General features: G+C 38.2%; 1 protein-coding gene across 1 annotated transcript in view; it reads right to left on the bottom strand.

The window, feature by feature from the left end:
• Positions 1–12458: 12458 nt before the first annotated feature.
• The window catches only part of LOC137644864 (importin subunit alpha-7-like), a 100041-nt gene continuing 92872 nt past the window's right edge, over positions 12459–19627 (bottom strand). The window contains exon 14 of the mRNA XM_068377753.1: positions 12459–13001. Coding sequence (XP_068233854.1) covers positions 12651–13001 — 351 coding nt within the window. The 3' untranslated portion in view covers positions 12459–12650. The remainder of the gene's footprint in view (positions 13002–19627) is intronic.

The following is a 19627-nucleotide window of genomic DNA, read 5'->3' as shown; positions in this document are numbered from 1 at the left end:
AAGTTGTCCCCTGACAAAAAGGTACAATTATTGACCTCATTTAAGTCACCCCCTGACAACAGCGTACAATTATTGACCTCATCTAAGTCGTGCCCTGACAACAGGGTACAATTATTGACCACATATAAGTCGTCCTCTGAAAACAGGGTGCAATTATTGACATGAATTATGTCGTCTCTGACAATAGGGTACAATTATCAATCTCCTTTTAGTTGTCCCCTGACTACAGGGTACAAGTATTGACCTTATTTAAGTTGTCCCCTGACAACAGTGTATAATTATAGACGTCATTTAAGTTGTCCCCAGACACTGGGATAGTTATTAACCTCTTTCAAGTCGTCTCCTGACAACAGGGTACAATATTGACATCATTTAAGTCATCCCTGACAACAGGGTAAAATTATGGGCCTCCATTAAGTCGTCCCCTGACAACAGGGTACAATTTTTAAACACCCTTTAGTCATCCCCTGACAACAGGGTACAAATTTTAAACACCTTTTAGTCGTCCCCTGACAACAGGGTACAATTATCGACCTTTTCAAGTCGTCCCCTGACAGCCGCGTACAATTAATAACCTCCAAGTCGTCCCTTGACAACAGCGTAGAATTATTGACCATTTAAGTCATCCCCTGACAACAGTGTACAATTATCGACATCAATTATCGTTCCCTGACAACAGGGTACAAATATTAACCTCCTTTAAGTCTTCCCCTGACAACAGGGTACAATAATTGACCTTATATAAGTCATACCCTAACAACAGGGTACAATTACTGACCTCATTTAAGTTATCCCCAGCCAACAGGGTTCAATTATTAACCTCATTTAAGTCATCCCCTGACAACAGGGTACAATTATTGACCTCATTTACATCATCCCCTGACAACAGGGTACAATTATTGACCTCATTTACGTCATCCCCTGACAACAGGGTACAATTATTGACCTTTAAGACGTTCCTTGACAACAGGGTACAAATATTGACCTCATTTAAGTCGTCCCCTGACAAAATTGTACAATTATTGACCTCATTTAAGTGGTCTCTGACGATATGGTACAATCATTAACATCCTTTAATTCGTCCGCTGGTAACAGGGTACAAAAACTGACCTCATTTAAGTCATTCCCTGACAACAGGGTACAATTTATCGACCCCAATTTTGTCGTTCCCTGACAACAGGGTTCAAATATTAACCTCCTTTAATTCGTTCCTTGATAACAGGGTACAATTACTGACCTCATTCAAGTCATCCCTGACAACAGGGTACAATCACCGACCTCGTTTAAGTTATCCCCTGACAACAGGGTACAATTATTGACCTCATTTAAGCCGTCCCCTGAGAACAATGCACAATTTTTAAGCTCCCTTAAGTCGTCTCCTGACAACAGGATACAATTATTGAAGTCAATTAACTCATCCCCTGACAACAGGGTACAATAATTGACATTCAAGTCGTCCTCTGACAATAGCGTACAATTAATGATCTCATTCAAGTCATCCACTGACAACAAAGTACAATTATTGACCTCATTCAAGTCGTCCCCTGACAACAGTGTACAATATTTGCCCTTGTTTAAGTAGTCCCTGATTACAGGGTATAATTACTGACCTCATTCAAGTCAAACGAGGAACATTGAATGTAGACACGGCAAAATAGAGGAACATTCAATTACTCCAAGGACAAGAGTATCAAGGAAGACGAGGCAGAGTAACAAGAACGAGAAAGTTTGATCAGCGTAGCTATGCAACATCCTGGTTCAACAATTCCCTAGGATATGGTTAACATGAGAAAGAAACAAAATCCATTTACGAAGCCATAACAAACGATTTTTTACCTGGGAGTGCTGGCCAGCAAATTGCGAGTTTCTAACGCTAGAGAAATGGATCTGGGTAAGGTAGTCCTTGTAAAGAGGGCAAGACTAAATAAGCTCAAGTTAAAAGCAAATTTCAGCGGAAGATACAATGATGATGTCTATGACCTATGCAAAGATGAAGAGGATACCACAATATTTATTTCCATGCACAAAATTAGGACAGTCAATGTTATTATTATTATTATTATTATTATTATTATTATTATTATTATTATTATCACTTGCTAAGCTACAACCCTAGTTGGAAAAGCAGGGTGCTATAAGCCCTGGCTTCCAACAGGGAAAATAGTCCAATAACAACAGTAACAATATTAAAATAAGTATTTCCTATATAAACTATGAAAACTTTAACTAAACAAGAGGAAGAGAAATAAAATAGAATAGTATGCCCGATTGTACCCTCAAGCAAGAGAAATCTAATCCCTTTGCCTTAACATATATTAATTGCCGTGGAATTTCATACACTCAAATATGAACCAAGTTTAAAGTCTGTGACAACGATGTCCAAACTTATGGCTAATAACGTGAATTGGAGAATTTGCTTGACCGTGACAATGTCCTTTGACCTTGACCTTCCTAAATTTAACCTTTTCTAGATTATTACACAAGTTAATCCCTGCAAGTTTCATTACTCTGCAATTAAAATTGTGGCCAGTAAGCTGTTCACAAACACACACAAACAGGGGTTAAAACATAACCACCTTCAAACTTCGTTGGCGGAGGTAATAAATTAAATGGGGAAAAAATAATGTGCCATTTTTCAGCATATTTCCATCTGGCGATTTTCAAAATCAAGACATTTAAATGAACGCAAATCTGAAGTTTTATTAACTTTAATTATAAGGAGAACAGGATTTTTTAAAATAAACATTTCCAGTTTCAATTGGATGTAGGTACTCGTAATTACTCAAAAGTCCGCCTGCTGGTCGCTAACCTTGGAACTCGATTTTAATCAATAAATTTTTTACCGAATACAAGAATATCGTTTGCCACAAGTTTGATGTTTCCTTTGACATATGATCTTATAAAATTATGATACACAAATCTCAAACACGAATCCTAGGGGTTTAACCCTAAATCTTTGGGGGATTTACCACAAAACCCTGTCGATTTACCACCATATCCCGGAGGATTTATCACCAAAAATCCTAGTGGGAGATTTACCCTAGAATCCTAAGGAGAGATTTACCCCAAAATCCTGTGAAGATTTATTCCGAAATCTAGGAGGAGTTAACCACGAATCCTGGGGGGATTTAACCACAAATCCTGGGGGGATTTAACCACAAATCCTGGGAAAATTTAAGTCCGAATCATTGGGATTTAAGCCCAAATCCTTGGGGCTCTTACCTTGATTCCTGGGAGATTTAACCACGAATTCTGGGAGATTTGATAAATTCAGGAGGATTTAACCATGAATCCTATGGAGACTTAACCATAAACCATGGGGGATTTAACCACGGATACTAGGCGGATTTAACACCAAATGCTAGGAGATTTAACATTGAAACCTGAGGGATTTAATCACGAATTCTGGTTGATTCATCCACAAATTCAGGGGATTTAACCACGACTCCTATGGAGATTTAACCATAAACCCTGGGGAATTTAACTACGAATTCTAGGGGAATTTAACTACGAATTCTAGGGGAATTTAACCCGAAGACCTACGGGGATTTAACCACGAATCCTGGGGATTTAGCCAAGAATACCAAGGGGATTTAACAACACGTACCGGGGGGATTTAGCCACAAATTCTGGGTGATTTATCCATGAATCCTGGGGGATTTAACCACGAATCCTGTGGGGATTTAACACCGAATCCGGGGGAATTAACCACATCCTAGGAGAATTCTAAGTCCAAATCATTAGGATTTAAGCCCAAATGCTTGGGGCTTTTACCCCGATTCCTCGGGAATTTAACCACGAATTCTGGCAGATTTAATAAACTCAGGGTGATTTAACCATGAATTCTATGGAGATTTAACTATAAACCAGGGGGGATTTAAACACGAATTCTAGGCGGATTTAACGCCAAATGCTAGGGGATTTAACATGCAAACCTGATGGATTTAATCACGAATTCTGGGTAATTTATCCACAAATTCTGGGGATTTAACAACGAATCCTATGGAGATGTAACCATAAACTATGGGGAATTTAATCACGAATTCTACGGGGATTTAACCATAAACCCTGGGGATTTAACAACGAATCCTAGGGGGATTTAACCAAAAGTCCTTGGAGATTTAACCACGAATCCCAAGGGGATTTAACCACGAATCCTGGGGGATTTAACCATAAACCCTGGGGATTTAACGAATCCTAGGGGGATTTAACCCAGAGTCCTTGGAGATTTAACCACGAATCCCAAGGGGATTTAACCACACGTCCCTGGTAATTTAACAATGAATCCTGCTAGGATTTAACCATAAACCCCTGGGTGATTTAATAATGAATCCTAGGGGATTTAAACCGGAGTCCTTGGGGATCTAACCACGAACTCTGGGATTTAACCACGAATCCAAAGGAGATTTAACCATAAACCCTAGGGGATTTGACGAATCCTAGGGGGATTTAACCTGGACCACTTGGGGATAACCACGAATTCTGGGGATTTAGCCACGAATCCCAAGGGGATTTAACCACACGTACTTGGGGATTTAACCATAAACCCTGGGGGATTTAACAACGAATCCTAGGGGGATTTAACCCGGAGTCCTAATTCAGGGGATTTAGCCACGAATTCCAAGGGGATTTAAAAACACGTCCCTGGGGATTTAACAATGAATCCTAGGGGGATTTAACCCAGACTCCTTAGGGATTTAACCACAAATTCTGGGGATTTAGCCACAAATCCCAAGGGGATTTAACCACTCGTCCCTGGGGATTTAACCATAAACCCTGGGGGACTTAATAATGAATCCTAGGGGGATTCAACCCGGGGTCCTTGGGGATCTAGCCACGAATCCCAAGGGGATTTAACAACACGACCCTGGGGATTCAACAACGAATCCTAGGGGAATTTAACCAGAAATTCAGGGGATTTAACCCGGACTCCTGGGTTAAAACTATTTACACGTTAAAAAATATTGCAAAAACCTTCTTTAGCACCACGAAATTTAACTGGTTAACAATGTTTTTTTTTTTTTAATGAAGACAAGATGTTTTAAGAGAACAAATCAAGATTGTCGTAAAAACGACTAAAATTGCTTCTTGAAAACATTCTAAACGAACAGTTTTTTCTCCAAAGGAAATGTTGTTACGAAGGATATAAAATGAAGGTAAATATATGATACTTTAATTTCTAGACAAATTCATGAACCATATATTTTTCCTACTCGCTATCTTGTGTTTTTATGCAATTCTGACATTGATTATTGGAGCAAACCACCCGTTCATGAGTTTTTGGACCCCCTTATGTAAAGACAATTATGAGGGACCCCAGTTGGAAACCTGGTTTTTTTGGGGTGGGGAAATGTCATAAACGTGTGATTTGCAGCAATAATAATGGTCAGAAATGCAAAATAAGCCGAAGATAACCAGTTGGAAAAATATATGGTTCATGTAAATGGTTGAAAATAGGCCAGAACGTGAATTTGTTAAAGGGTACAGAACCTAACAAACCCACCTAACCTAACCTAGTAGTTCCCAGGTCGCAGCCCCTAGCCGGACTCCCCCTACCCAGGTCACAAACTAGAAGTAATTAACAAATAAATCCTTAGACTATGATAAAGTAGATCACAAATAAATTCTTCCATTATGAAAAAGTAAATAGCAACTAATTCCTTACCTTATGATTGACATCGTCGACTTTTTGTTTTGTTTTCTTTGCAATCATTACAAAAGCTTTGCAGTAGAAAATGTTCTAGCCTTCCCTGAAAATTAAGTCAGAATCGGACCTTTGAGGCCTTATTTCGCTGTTATTTTTTAATTTCAAATGAGTAACACTAGCTTTACACTGAACGGAGAGCATTTCCATCACAATCAATTGCCGACATAAACGTAATTACACTAATTTCGAAATAGATTGATGTACTTCCCTTAACTTCACTCTTCCAGACATCTTTACGAGATGGTGGTAACTTAAAACTGAAGGCGAAGGTAGGAAAAAAATGTCTGTTATAGAACACCATCCGGGAACTTATGAAGTAGTAATTGTAAGCTATTAATTGGTTTAAAAAAAAAAAACCGTGACAAATAGGTCATTATAAATGCACAGAAAGCTCCGCAATCCATGGACAAAACGCATGCGCAGTAAGTCCCCTTCAGTCTCTCAAATGTAAACAATGGACTTTGAGGGAAAAACAATTCACATTTAAATCGACTGGTATGAAAGTTATATACACACACACACACACACACACACATATATATATATATATATATATATATATATATATATATATATATATATATATATATATATATATATATATATATATATATATAGACAAATGCTGCAGTTTCTATCCATAGCCGGACAATGGCTTCAGACATGTCTTTATTCATGTCGGGGGTTTGGCCACTTTTCATCATATTTTTTTTGCATTTTAATAAAACCAACGTCTTTTTATTAACAAATAACAAGGCCACTTTCTATAGATTTGATAACTACGATGTATAACCGTATTAATTAATGTAGGCTACATATAAACTCAAAATAAATTTCAACAACCAACACTCAACTGACCTTCACACCTTCAGGGCTCGTATGGAAATGCTCTGAAAACCATGCAATTTCCCTAAGCCAATCAGAGAGCTCCAACAGAACCCGTCTGAAAGCCAGTCTCTCATTGGCTTAAACTTTCATTCTTTGGCTAAGATACTTAGAAGCTGTCCTCCTATTGGCTGGAGTCTTTCAGTCAATTTTAACTTCAAAGGATATTTTCAAAAAATTATTCAATGACCAGTGACATATTCAGTAATGTATTTGACATAAAGTAATACTAAATTCATGTAAATTAATATGCCAAATTGGAAATTGGATAAAAGCAAAACTTGAATTTATAATTTAACGTAGAATTGAAGAACTGAAAGACCTTCTTAGCAAACAAGCAAACAAGGCGGTTGGTTCTTCTAAGACAATTGCAATTCCGCTAATATATTTTAGCAATTTATAAAACTTGGAATAATTCCCATTTGTAAATATTGATGGTAAGAATAAGGGTTTTTAGCCGCATGGTTGATGACTGGAATTAGAACTTTTGCTTGACTTTGACCTTGGACTCGACCTTGACCCTTGACCTTAACACGTATTAATTGGTGTGGATTTTCATGCACTCGAATATGAACCATGTTTGAAATCTGTGACAAAGAAGTTCAGACTAATGGCTGATTACGTGAATTGGACATTTAGCTTGACCGTGAACTTGACCTTGAACTACCAAAATTTAATCATTTCCTGCTTTTCACATTCTTGCAAGTTTCATTACAATATAATTAAAATTGTGGCCAGGAAGCTGTTCACAAACAATCACAGACACAAACAGGGGGTAAACAAAACCTCCTTCCAACTTCATTGGCGGAGATAATGATTGTAATAATTGTATAATAAATCTTATAATTTTAATATTAGATTAAAATGATTAAAATTATCATTATTAAAATTATTCTTATTATTTTAGGTAGTAGGTTGGCCAAGGCACCAGTCATCCGTTGAGATACTGGGTCCTTTGACTGCCCAGACAGTTCTACATTGGATACCTCTCTCATTTTATATTTGGCGATACATACACAGAATAGTCTAGCCTATTCTTTACACATTCTTCTCTTTCCTCGTACAAATGACAACACTGAAATTACCAAAAAATTCTTCTTCAAGAGGTTAACTGTTGCACTGTAATTGTTCAGTGGCTACTGAAGACATTGAGCGAAATCCAGGACCAGTACGTCCTAGATTTCGTCAATGTCGTCTACTGTATGGCAATATTCGTAGTCTTCATGCAAATTTTCAAGACCTTACAGTTGCGTCCAGACAGTATGATATTCTTTTGTGCGCAGTTTTCTAATGTGAAGCACTCATCTGGGCTCCTTATAACTGGTTTTAAGAAGCCAATAATGTTGGAGCGTGATGGCATCCCTTGGGCCAGGTGAATGGCGGTGTATATTAGGACTGAGTACCCTGCTTCTCATAAGTCCTGCTATGAATGTAGATGTCTTGAGATTCGGGTGATAAAAGTTTGTGGACGGTATAACAACTATTTGTGTTCAATCTAACGGAATCCAGACACGAATGATTCTATCCTCGATTATCTTTTTACCATTATGGCTAGGATACAAGATGATCGAAAGGCCTCTTTTGTCTTTGTGATTTCAATGCTCACCATAGGTAGTGGTTAAGTCCTAATTCTCCTACCGATTGCCATGGTTAAGAGCTTTAGACTTTGCCTCTGAATCAGGCTGTGAGCAAATCATAAGTGAAGCTACTCACAGGTCTGGTAACTGCTTGGACCTCGTATACACTGACTCCCCTGGCGTTATAACAAGTAAGGTTGGTTCTCCAGTCGGGGCACCTGATCATGCCTTGATTTCATTAGTATTGAAGACTGAACAACCTGTCACCGATGTATCATAACTCTTGTAAGATTTATATGAAATCTCAAACAGACTGGAATGGGATTTTGAATGATTTTTTGGGCTTGAATTGGTCACAATTGTAAAGTAGTGTTGATCCTGTTGTCCCTTTGAATAAGAATATGGTCAACATAATTGATAGGCGTACCCCTTCTCGTGTGCTAAGGTACTGAATGAAGGACAAACCATGGTTCAATGATGATTGTTGACGTGCTTATTTGGAGAAGCAGGAGGCCTATCATCTTTGGATGGGTAACATATCAGATTTGACCTGAAATAACTATACTCAGAGCTTTTGCTAAGAGAGTTTATGCTTCAACTGAAAAGGAAAACAATCTAACCATAAAAGAAACCCTTTCTGGTATAACAATTTTTATGATAATTTTAATAACATTATTAAATTATCAGAATTATAATTATTAAAATTATTATTAAAAATTATTAAAATTATTACCAATAATTTTAATGATGATAATAATTTTAGTAATTCAATATTTAATTCTATTTTGTTCAGACACTGACAAACAGAACGCTCTTTAATAGATTATCTTTCGGCGGAGCTTTACGACTAGCCATTAACTCTTTAATGTGAGGTGTCAACCACCCAACCACAGGGGTAGTATCTTACCACTTTTTCTTTTGGCTGGGTAGAGGACGGTCGTGTCCGCTCTCTGGTCCGAAAAGACTTGGCCATTGCTTTCATATTGACGTTTTCTCTTTTAGGTGTGATTGTTCTTGACGCTCCTCGTGAGCGTGTGTCCAGGACCTGAAGGGAGCACCTTCATGTCTTTGGTCAAAACCGACCCCCACTCTTTGTGTACAAGGTGCTAGGGCATTGTGATCAGGGCTCCCCCTGCGATGAGTGTAGGGAGTGGCCTGCCTCTCAGTGGGAGAGGTTTAGGCATTGGCATAAGAAGTCTAAGAGAGACTCTTTGCCCTCATTGTCTTCCTACTAGTGTGAAGAGACCTCGGACTTCTTCTATCATCCCTTTCTTTTAACTGACGCTCCTTCTCATTCCGACTCTTCCGAGGGCCGGACGAATAGGAGTGCAGACTGTTCAGCTCCTTACCAACCTCAGTGTACTGTACTGGGGACGTTGTTGCTTACCTTAGAGAGTCACCTTCATCCCCGCCCTCCGGCGAGCCTTTTCCACCTTCAGATGTGGTGCAGGCTTAGCCATCGTTGGAGGTGGCTGGACTTCCTTCAAAGGAAGTCCTCCTAGATCTCCTTCAGCAAGGTGCCTTGAGGGACCTTGTTCCTGTTGCTCCTGTCTCCCCTGTGGATGTGCTTGCTGTTTGCGAATTCCATCTCTCGCCCTTGCCAGCTAGTGTTCATGACCCTCACACCTGTTCATCATTGAGGCTCCTCTGATTGTCGGTCTGCGGATTGTCACCCTTCAACTTCGTGCTCACCTTCTGCTCGCCTTTCATCAGGACGAGACCTTCCCACGGATCGTTCGCTGTCTTTTCATTCTAGACGACGCTCCACATCTTCATTGCTATGGTCTGCTACTCGCTGATCACCAGCTTCTCATCAATCACCGATGCAACACTCTCCAGCGCATCATTTCATCTCATTGTGCTGATCGTACCCCCGCAAGAAGATTCTCTCCAGCTCATCTTTCGCCAACGTGTCACTCGTCATTCCATCGATCTCCCACTCGATGCTTCCCTACGCATCACTCCTGCGTGACGCTCTCCTACGCGTCCCCACCTACGAGCAACTGCGTGATGCTCTCCTACACGTCCTAGTTCACGAACATCTCGTGAACAATCATTTTCTCTTATCATACGCTCTCCGAGGAGTCACCATTCACGCGCATCACCGATGCGATGCTCTCCGAGGAGTCACCATTCACGCGCATCACCGATGCGATGCTCTCCCTTGCCAACGTGACACGCCACTTCTAGAGGTTCTCCTTCCAGACGCTTGCCTATGACCTGATTGTCGACGCGTCACTCACACACTCACCAACTCGACACTCTCCTTCTAAAGGCTCTGCTACCATTTGATCTCCTGATTGTCAATCTCCAGCGCATAATCACCACTCACCCTCTTGTAAGAGGTCCTTGACTCGTGAATCCCGCTTGCCCATGCGTGAATTAGATGTTCCACGCACGCATTCGCGGGCGTTTCACGAGTTTTCACGAGTGAAGAACCTTCTCAAGGTCTATTGACTTCAGTGGCTCCCAGTGGACAACCCGCCCCTTTCACAAACGGCTTCCAACATCCGCCAAACAAGTATGCTAACGTTCCGATCTCTCCTGATTGCCCCAAGAAGCCTTCAAAAGAGGACTAGATGATGCCTGTTCTTCTTTCATCTTCTTCGCAGTTCCAGGTTCCGAGGCCTCTCCCCCAGAGGTCGCGCTCTCCATCTCCTGGTCTTTCCAAAGACACTCCAGACCTATCAGATGTGAGAGAACGGCCGTCGTGATTCAACAGGCTTATTAAGGCAGTATCAGTTGCCATTTCATAACCTTCCAGACGGAGACAGATTCCTCTAGGAGAGACTCACCCTATCCAGAGGCCTGTGGTTGCCTCTACACCAGTCATCCTGTTGGAGAGTTCAGCTTCCCTCTCCTCTTCCTTGGTCTTGCCCACTGATCCCAGGAAACGATCTGTCTTATCGAGGGACTCAGTTCAACCACCGCGAAGAGAGGCTTTAAGGGTGCCCCGGTTTTGGCACAGGCCTTTAACTTTCTGCAGCTCATTCCTGTCATGACGGCTAGACAGAGGAGGAGGATGCCAAAACTGACATCCTTCACCCTAGGGAGAACAGAGATACTGGTTCTCCGCGTGTGATGTCTTACATGGCTTCATTTAGGCCCTCTCCTATCGAGGTAGTACCCCCCCAACTATGGTCTCCCTTCAGACCTCCTCCGAAGGATGAAGAACGTCAAGCAAGAGAAGTTCAGGTCCCTAAGGAATGGTAGGCACCCTCCAGACCCTCCCTGCTGGAGGAGTATTTGCCCTGCCGTAGAAAACATAAGGCCATGAAAACCGTCATAAAGATTACTAAGGCGCGTGAGGCCCTGTCATGGGTAGACACAATAATATTAAAGGAATATGTTATTAAAAGAAAAAAAATATCTATTCCCAAAGTGTGAGCACCAAGATTCGACTACCATATTCTTTGGTTAAACCTGCCATCACTTCACTGTTGTTAGCATTTTGAAAGTAAACAGAGTCTCAACGAGAGCACCTGCCGCAATAAGGGGACTGACCTGTTTTGACCAAGATATCATTGTCTTATTCAGTGGAGTCTGCATATTCTGAGAAATCGAGCCCGAGGATTATACTTGTTTTAATAACTACGTTAGATCTACTGTAGGTGTGTGTAGGGTATCAGGATCATATAGCCTACCTATTGCAGACAGCTAGATATATGAAAATGCTGACAAACTTTGTACCATATACCGAGCTACTCGTTGAAAATCTGTCGGTATGATAGGTCCTTTTGTCAGAAATGTTTTTTTTGGTCCAAGAACAAGGTGGTAGGTTATTGAAGGATATAAAACGAGAATTATGCAAAGTTTCCCAATGCACAGAAACCAACTTTTTGAACGACTGAATCCTTATATGGATCATTTATTGTCAACACTTTTACACCAAGATATGCAATTTAAAAGTGCAGTAAATCTTGGCTTGAGTATTCCATACTTACGATTTTAAGTATTGGTTAATGACACGCACAAAAAGACATACTGACAATCATGTTTTAATCTAGTCAATCACACACGAACTTTGCACCTAAGCTACATTTAATAAAAACTTACACAAAAATATCACACATCTTGGTACCCAGGTAGTTTGCTAGACTCTTCATAAGCCCGGAAAGAAAAAAGCTCATTAAGAGTCCACAGGAATTCGAGTTTGTCTTTGTACATATCATAGTTCCTCACTTTCATTTGTTCCTCAAGTTTTTTTTTATTTTAAATATAAAGAAACAATCGTTAGCATTTGTAAATTGTTATGTACTTGATTAAAGAAATAGCGTACAGTAAGTAAATAGTAGCAATTATACAGGACATGTTAAAAATCTATAAAACCAAATTGTAACATAGACATCTTAGAGATACTTGAATACTTGATGATGGTAGAAGAATGCAATAACAAAAACAGCACGTTTTGATTTAAACCATGGTTAATAATACTTTATGACAGAAGAAAAATTTCTTTCTGAGGAACATTAAACAAGGCGCTACGATTTGGTGTATTTCAGGGCATGGCTAGTTAATTTTACAGGTTTTTTAGGAGCACTGTCTACTGCAGAAGCTGGTACCTCCTCTACCTTAGGGCTTTTATCTTGTTCTTCTACGACTTTCTCCTCCTCATTTTCTTCCTCTTCCTTCAACTCATCGTGATCGTCGTCACATGAAGCTACAGAAGATGCATTGTCTGGGATATCTTGAAAATGATTGTCTAAAATATCATTCACCATCCTGCTCACACTTTCTATTTGTGAGTGCAAATGAGTTTCTAAGAGGTTCAGTCCTTCATGCTCTAGAATGGTCTCTTTCACCAATTCGTATTCATCATGACCATCACACATCTGAGAAATAAAAACAATATAGTTTAAATGCAGATATATATAGGTATACATATATATATATATATATATATATATATATATATATATATATATATACATATATATATATATATATATATATATATATATATATATACATATATATATATATTTATATATATATATAATATATATATATATATATATATATATATATATAAATATATGTATATATATATATATATATATATATATAAATATATATATATATGTATACATACATATATATATATATATATATATATATATATATATATATATATATATATGCATATATATAATGTATGTGTGTAAAACAGTAACAGTAGGAGAAGCAAAGAGAGCATTAAAAGGCATAAAAAGGGACAAAGCAGTAGGAGAAGATGACCTAACAATTGATTTAATAGTAGATTTAATAGTAGATAGAGGAGATTTAACTTTACACAAACTGTTTGACAGAATGTTCTATACCTACAGCTTGGAAAAGACTTTATCATTATGTTAATTCCTTAAAGACCAGAAAAATTACTGCCCAACAAGTTTACTCTCTGTAATATGTAAAATATTTCAAAATATCATATCAGGCCGAATAGAAAGACAGACTTTAATGAACCATGAGAACCGGCAGATTTTAGGAGCGGGTATCCTTTTATTAACTACCTAATAGAACAATCAACAAAGCTTGACAAACCACTATGCATTACATTTATAGGCTATCAGAAAGCTTTTGATTATGTCACCACTTCAGCAGTAATGAAAACCCTTCAAAGACAAGGAATACATGAATCCTGTTAGAATAATAAGATAACTATACAGGAAGTAAAGCACTCCTAAAACTACAAAATGATAGTAAGAACATTCCGATTGAAAAAGGAGTTAGACAGGGAGACCCCATTACTCTTAAATTACTCACAGCATGCCTAGAAAAAGTTTTTAAGAATTTGGATTGGAAAAAAGTAGACATTAATATTAATGGTATTTGGCCTTAACAACTTAAGATTTGCAGATGACATAGTCATATTTAGTGAATCAAGGGAGGAAATGCAAAAGATGATAGAAGCTTTGAATAGAGAAAAACAGAAATGATGGACTGAAAATTAATATGAGTAAAACTAAGATAATGTTGAATGAGAATGTAGAGAGAAAACAATAAGGGTTTTGGATGAACGTCGAAAGATTGCTAATGAATATGTATACTTAGGACAGACAGTAAGTGTTTCCCCAGGATATGAGACCAAAATTAAAAGAAAGATAAGCATAGGATGGAGAGCATTTGGTAGACAAAATGAGATTATGAAAAGTAACCTGCTACTTCCTCTAAAAAGAAAAGTATTTAATAAGATGGTCCTACCGGTATTAACTTATGCATCAGAAAGTAGGAACCTTAATAAAGCTTTAGAAAATAACCTAGTTACAACTCAAAGGGATATGGAAAGAATATTGATGGAAATAACACTGAGAGACAGAAAAAGAGCAATAAGGATACAAGAGTAAACTGAAGTAGAAGATATTCTAACATGTAAGAAAAAGAAATGGACATTGGCATGACGTTTAATGAAAATTACAGACAATAGATGGACAAGAGGAATAATAGAATGGGTCCCTAGAGATTGCAAACAAAGCATGGGAAGGCAGAGAAGACGATGGATTGATGAGCTAAGAAAATTTGAGGGTATAGAATGGCATAGGTGGACCATAATCAGGTTCGAGTGGAAGGGCATGTCAGTTGCCTTTGTCTTACAGTGGAATAGGAATGGCTGATGAAGATGATGAACAAACTGTGAAAGGTAAAAAATCAAAATAAATAACAATATACACCTGCTAACCAGAAAAAAATATTTGCACCAAGTTTAATCTATTGAAGTTCCACAGATTAAACTATTTTATTGGGAAGTTCAATCAACAATCTGGTGACTGCTGGGATGAAAATTTTAGAATACTGTGTAGTTCTGTATAAAGCCTCATGAACAAAAAAGGTTAGACTGTTAGAATTAACTGCATGCATTGCTATGTAGTGGACGGTATAGTCTGGGACGTTCTGAATGTAACGATATCCATAATTATGAACATCGTAAATAGAATGCACAAAGAGCTAATAGGACGATTGTGCTAGATATACATATCCAGATCATAGATGAGGAATTTAATAGACTGCATATTTGTGTCCGGCAGGTTGAGATTAGAGTCAGCAACTGAATACTAGACAGGAGAACAGTATTAAAAACAGGGAAGAATAAATGAATTAAAACATTTCTTCAGGAGAGACACATCTCCAAATATATTGAAAGACTTTCTTAATATACAAATCGTTTCTGTACAGTAATTGAAGAAGAACCATTGACCACTGTAATTTTGATCCTTCCTTTTCTTTATATGGTAATGATTTGGCCTTGTGCTAAGATTTACGTATATTCATTATGGTAGCAATGGAGATAAACAACCATATTGAATTAGTTGAGTAAATGGACATAAAAGGGGTAGAATTTACAAATATGGTTAAAGACCAATAAAATATGGCTTGCGAAGAATACAAAAGAAAAAAAAAAAACCAGGCAGATGAAAAACAATGTTCATGAAGAGAAAGTATGCCAGATGCGTAGAGTCGGGGAGAGAGAGAGAGAGAGAGAGAGAGAGAGAGAGAGAGAGAGAGAGAGAGAGAGAGAGAGAGAGAGAATATGAAGGCGTGATACAAACAGAGGCAGCAGAACCTGAACTCCCACTCATTTGACTACTATGAAGTCCAATTCTTCAGATTTAATATGAACGATTGTATGGACTAGAATAGATAGTATGTATAAAGTAATGACGCAAACAGAAGCAATTGAACATGCACTTGAACTGGAATTCAAGCGAAACATATAATAACACTCATACTCCTTTAACTATTAGGAAGCTCAAGTTACTCAGATTAAATAAAAAAAGAATATATGGACACTATCATCAAAGGATTTAATAAGTTTGTAGAGAACCAAAGTTGGCCTAAAGGATGATTGAGTCATTTGATTCCCTCCACTACCGAGAGGTAAAGGTCCTCTACTCTTTTCTAGGATTCCTTCAGATGAAACTTTGAACTAGACATCCTCAAGAAAGCTATTTTGAAGATTTACAAAATGACTGAAGTAATGTTGTGAAGAAATTCAGTGAGACCAAGCCATTTTAAGCTGAAACTGCATAACAGTTTGGATTGGATTTGTGAATTTGGGCTATATAGACTAGTGCTTGGGCCTCTGTGGGCAATCAACAGCAAAGTGAAATGGGGGAAAATGCTACATTTGCACTGAGAAATAAAAGTTAGAAGAGTTTGGATAACAAGCAAGCGAGAATGGAGATAAAGTAGAAGGATGTAAAGCAAATAGCGCTAAGGGCTGAAGGAATGCAGCATAAAACTTTCAAATAATGCCTTGAGTACATCCCATGAAGTAATCAGACAGCGCTATTCCCCCTTTGGAGGCATAACAGTTTGCGGCAAGACCACAGTAAAATTTCAGTACACTTATTGAAATAGCTGGATATAGTGAAAATTTGGTGATTTAGCTGACCTTTTTATATAAAAAAAAACATTTGCCTATACATGTTTGACCAAGATGGCTTCACTCCCCAAGATCAGGAAAACAGTACCAAAGGGCATTAGTGAGATGGAGTACCACTGAGAAGGTCAAAGGACAAACATAATGGAACACCAAAAGACTATGACAAAGTCAGGGAGAAGGGGTAGCCACAGACGCAAGGACATAAAAACAGCGGGACAGAAGCAGATAACAAATGTGAAGGTAGTGGCTTTTGGTCTGTCACAAGCACGGTCACATAGCAAATAGCAATTGTAGAGTTAAAAACTTTAGGTAAAATACAAATTAAGATAAAAACCGAGTTTGTGCTACAACAGAGGAAGTAAGGGATGTACATAAGTGCTATCGTGATTTATTGGAAGATTCTGTAAAAAGTTGAGGCTGAAGTTAACAGATGAAGCTGCACTATCTGTTGTGTTGGAAAACTTGGGAGTATATAAATGAAGCTTCACTACCTGTTATATTGGAAAACTTGGAGTATATAGATGAAGCTGCACTACCTGTTGTGTTGGAAAACTTGGGAGTATATAGATGAAGCTGCACTACCTGTTGTGTTGGAAAACTTGGGAATATGAAGATCTGGTTAGTAGGAGAAAAGTACTTAAATATAGCAGTTAGTGAAGACTATGTAGGTAAGAAGAAAGGGACAGTGCTATGAGACACTAGAGAAGTTGCAAAAGCACACTTGTATGTAGGAGTTTGGTAAAGCTGATGATCAAATGTTCAAGAAAAATGGGTTGGTGTTCTGATTGAAAAGAGTGTCCTTGTACAGCAACTTTTAACTGTAGATCTGTCAGGAAAAATGTCCACGTTGTAAAGAATTTATGTAATAACTATAAGATAATAGCATTACAAGAAACATTTTTGCCACAACAGGAGAGTAACTTTTTAAACAATATTGATAGCAACTTTGATTCCATATCGTCATCACCAGTAGACCTAAGTCAAGCTCTGGTGAGAGGAAGGCCATATGGGGGACTAGCTTTTTTAGTTCATGAGGAGATCTCTCCGTATGTCAGGAAAATACCCACAAGAGACGAACGCTTTTTATGTATAGATATTAGTCTTGGTGGTAGTACGATAAGGGTTATCAATTGTTATATGCCCTATTATAACGGTTCTAATACTGAGGAATACTTAAATAAATTAGGGAAAATTAAATGTCTATTTGAAGAACATCAGAATGATCATGTTATTGCTGTGGGGGATTTTAACGCTCACATTTCATCCGAATTTGGTGCAGAATTATTTGGGTGGTGTGATGAATACGACTGCTGTGCAGCCGACATCACCTCATTACCACAGGATACCCATACGTGGGTAAGCGATGCTACGGGTCACACGAGGTGGCTGGACCATGTCGTGTGCCCTGACTCCCTCTTGAGTGCACTTCGATGTTTTAAGGTTTTTTACGAGGAGATAGGCTCAGACCATAAGCCTCTGGGTTTTAAACTTTGTGTACAAGATTTTTCAGCATACAGAGTAGCAGGGACCAATAATCGGAGAATAACTTACGAGGTTAGAAATAATGATGAATATAAAGTTCGAAGCGAGAAGACACTAAAAGAAATAGAGCTTCCAGTTGAGGCAATTGTCTGTAGAACAAGGGGATGCAGAGACAGAAACCATGTATTTCTAATTGAAACATTTGCTGTCGATCTTGTTGATGCATTGATTAAGAGTGGGGATACAAAAAATACCGGAAAGGTATATAAAAGTCATGGAATACCAGGCTGGAATGAAAACGTCAAATTACACCACGTTACAGCCAGACAAAAGTATTTATTATGGAAGGAAATGGGAATGCCGAGATCGGGTGTGCAATACGATGAGATGGTCCTGTCTAAACGAAATTTTAAAAAGGCACTCAAAGTCTGCAAGAAGACGGTAAACAAAACAACAAAGGAAAAAATCGCTAGAGATATGAGCAGGAGAAATCCTTGGAAAACAATAAACAAAATAAGAAAGAAAACTACTAAACTACCGGTTAGTATTGATGGAATAAGGGGAGAGTCAAACATAGCAGAAGGTTGGAAGAATCATTATGCTCATATTATGGAAGGCACGAACCATCCAAAAATGTCTTTATCGATGGAAAATGAAGATGAAGAAAGCACCATACCAATTGTTTCCGTTAAAGACGTTCAAGATGCTTTAAAATCCCTTTCGTTAAATAGTGCCCCGGGCCTTGATGGAATCACAGGGAATCACTTACGATATGCCCATCCAACTCTTTATGTGCATCTGTCACTTTTGTTCACTTGTTTGTGTAGACATCACTTCGTATCAAAAAATCTGACTGAAATAAAAATTCTGAATTTAGTTAAAGATCACCATAAGTCTCTCTCTGATAAGAATAACTATCGTCCAATAGCCCTTGCCTCTATTATTTCTAAGCTATTTGAATGCATCATCCTACAGAGATGCAAAGACTTGTTAACAACTTCCGATAATCAATTTGCTTATAAAACTAAACACAGCACTGATATGGCCCTTTTTCTTTTTAAACAAACATGCCAGTTTTATAGGTCAAAAAACACACCAGTTTTTGTATGCGCAATGGATATGTCCAAGGCTTTCGATAAAGTGTGTCATGAAAGATTATTTCAAATTTTAAAGAGAAGACATGTGCCATTTTACATTATAGCACTGCTGCAGTACTGGTACAAAACTCAGGACTTTAGAGTAATGTGGGGTAATAGTCTTTCCTCTCCTTTTAAACCCAGTTGTGGTATTAGACAGGGTAGTGTTCTATCAGCACTTCTGTTTGCCGTATATGTGGATGACTTAAGTACAAAGGTCCTCAGCAGGGAAGGTGGTTGCACAGTGGGAGAGGTTAAGGTGAATCATATCTTTTATGCAGATGATATAATACTTTTAGCCCCATCTTTAAAAGCGTTGCAAATACTCATAGATAAAAGTATGGAATATTTGAAGTACCATTATCTTGAAGCCAATCCTGACAAGACCAAAGTTCTTGTAATAAAACCCTGTAATTTTTTATCATTTAGTGAACCGTCACTCTATATTAATGACGTCAGG

This window comes from Palaemon carinicauda, chromosome 8 (assembly GCF_036898095.1).
Source record: "Palaemon carinicauda isolate YSFRI2023 chromosome 8, ASM3689809v2, whole genome shotgun sequence".
Taxonomy (NCBI): domain Eukaryota; kingdom Metazoa; phylum Arthropoda; class Malacostraca; order Decapoda; family Palaemonidae; genus Palaemon; species Palaemon carinicauda.
The sequence above is the reverse complement of the archived record's forward strand: the minus strand, read 5'-3'. Positions and strand labels throughout refer to the sequence as shown.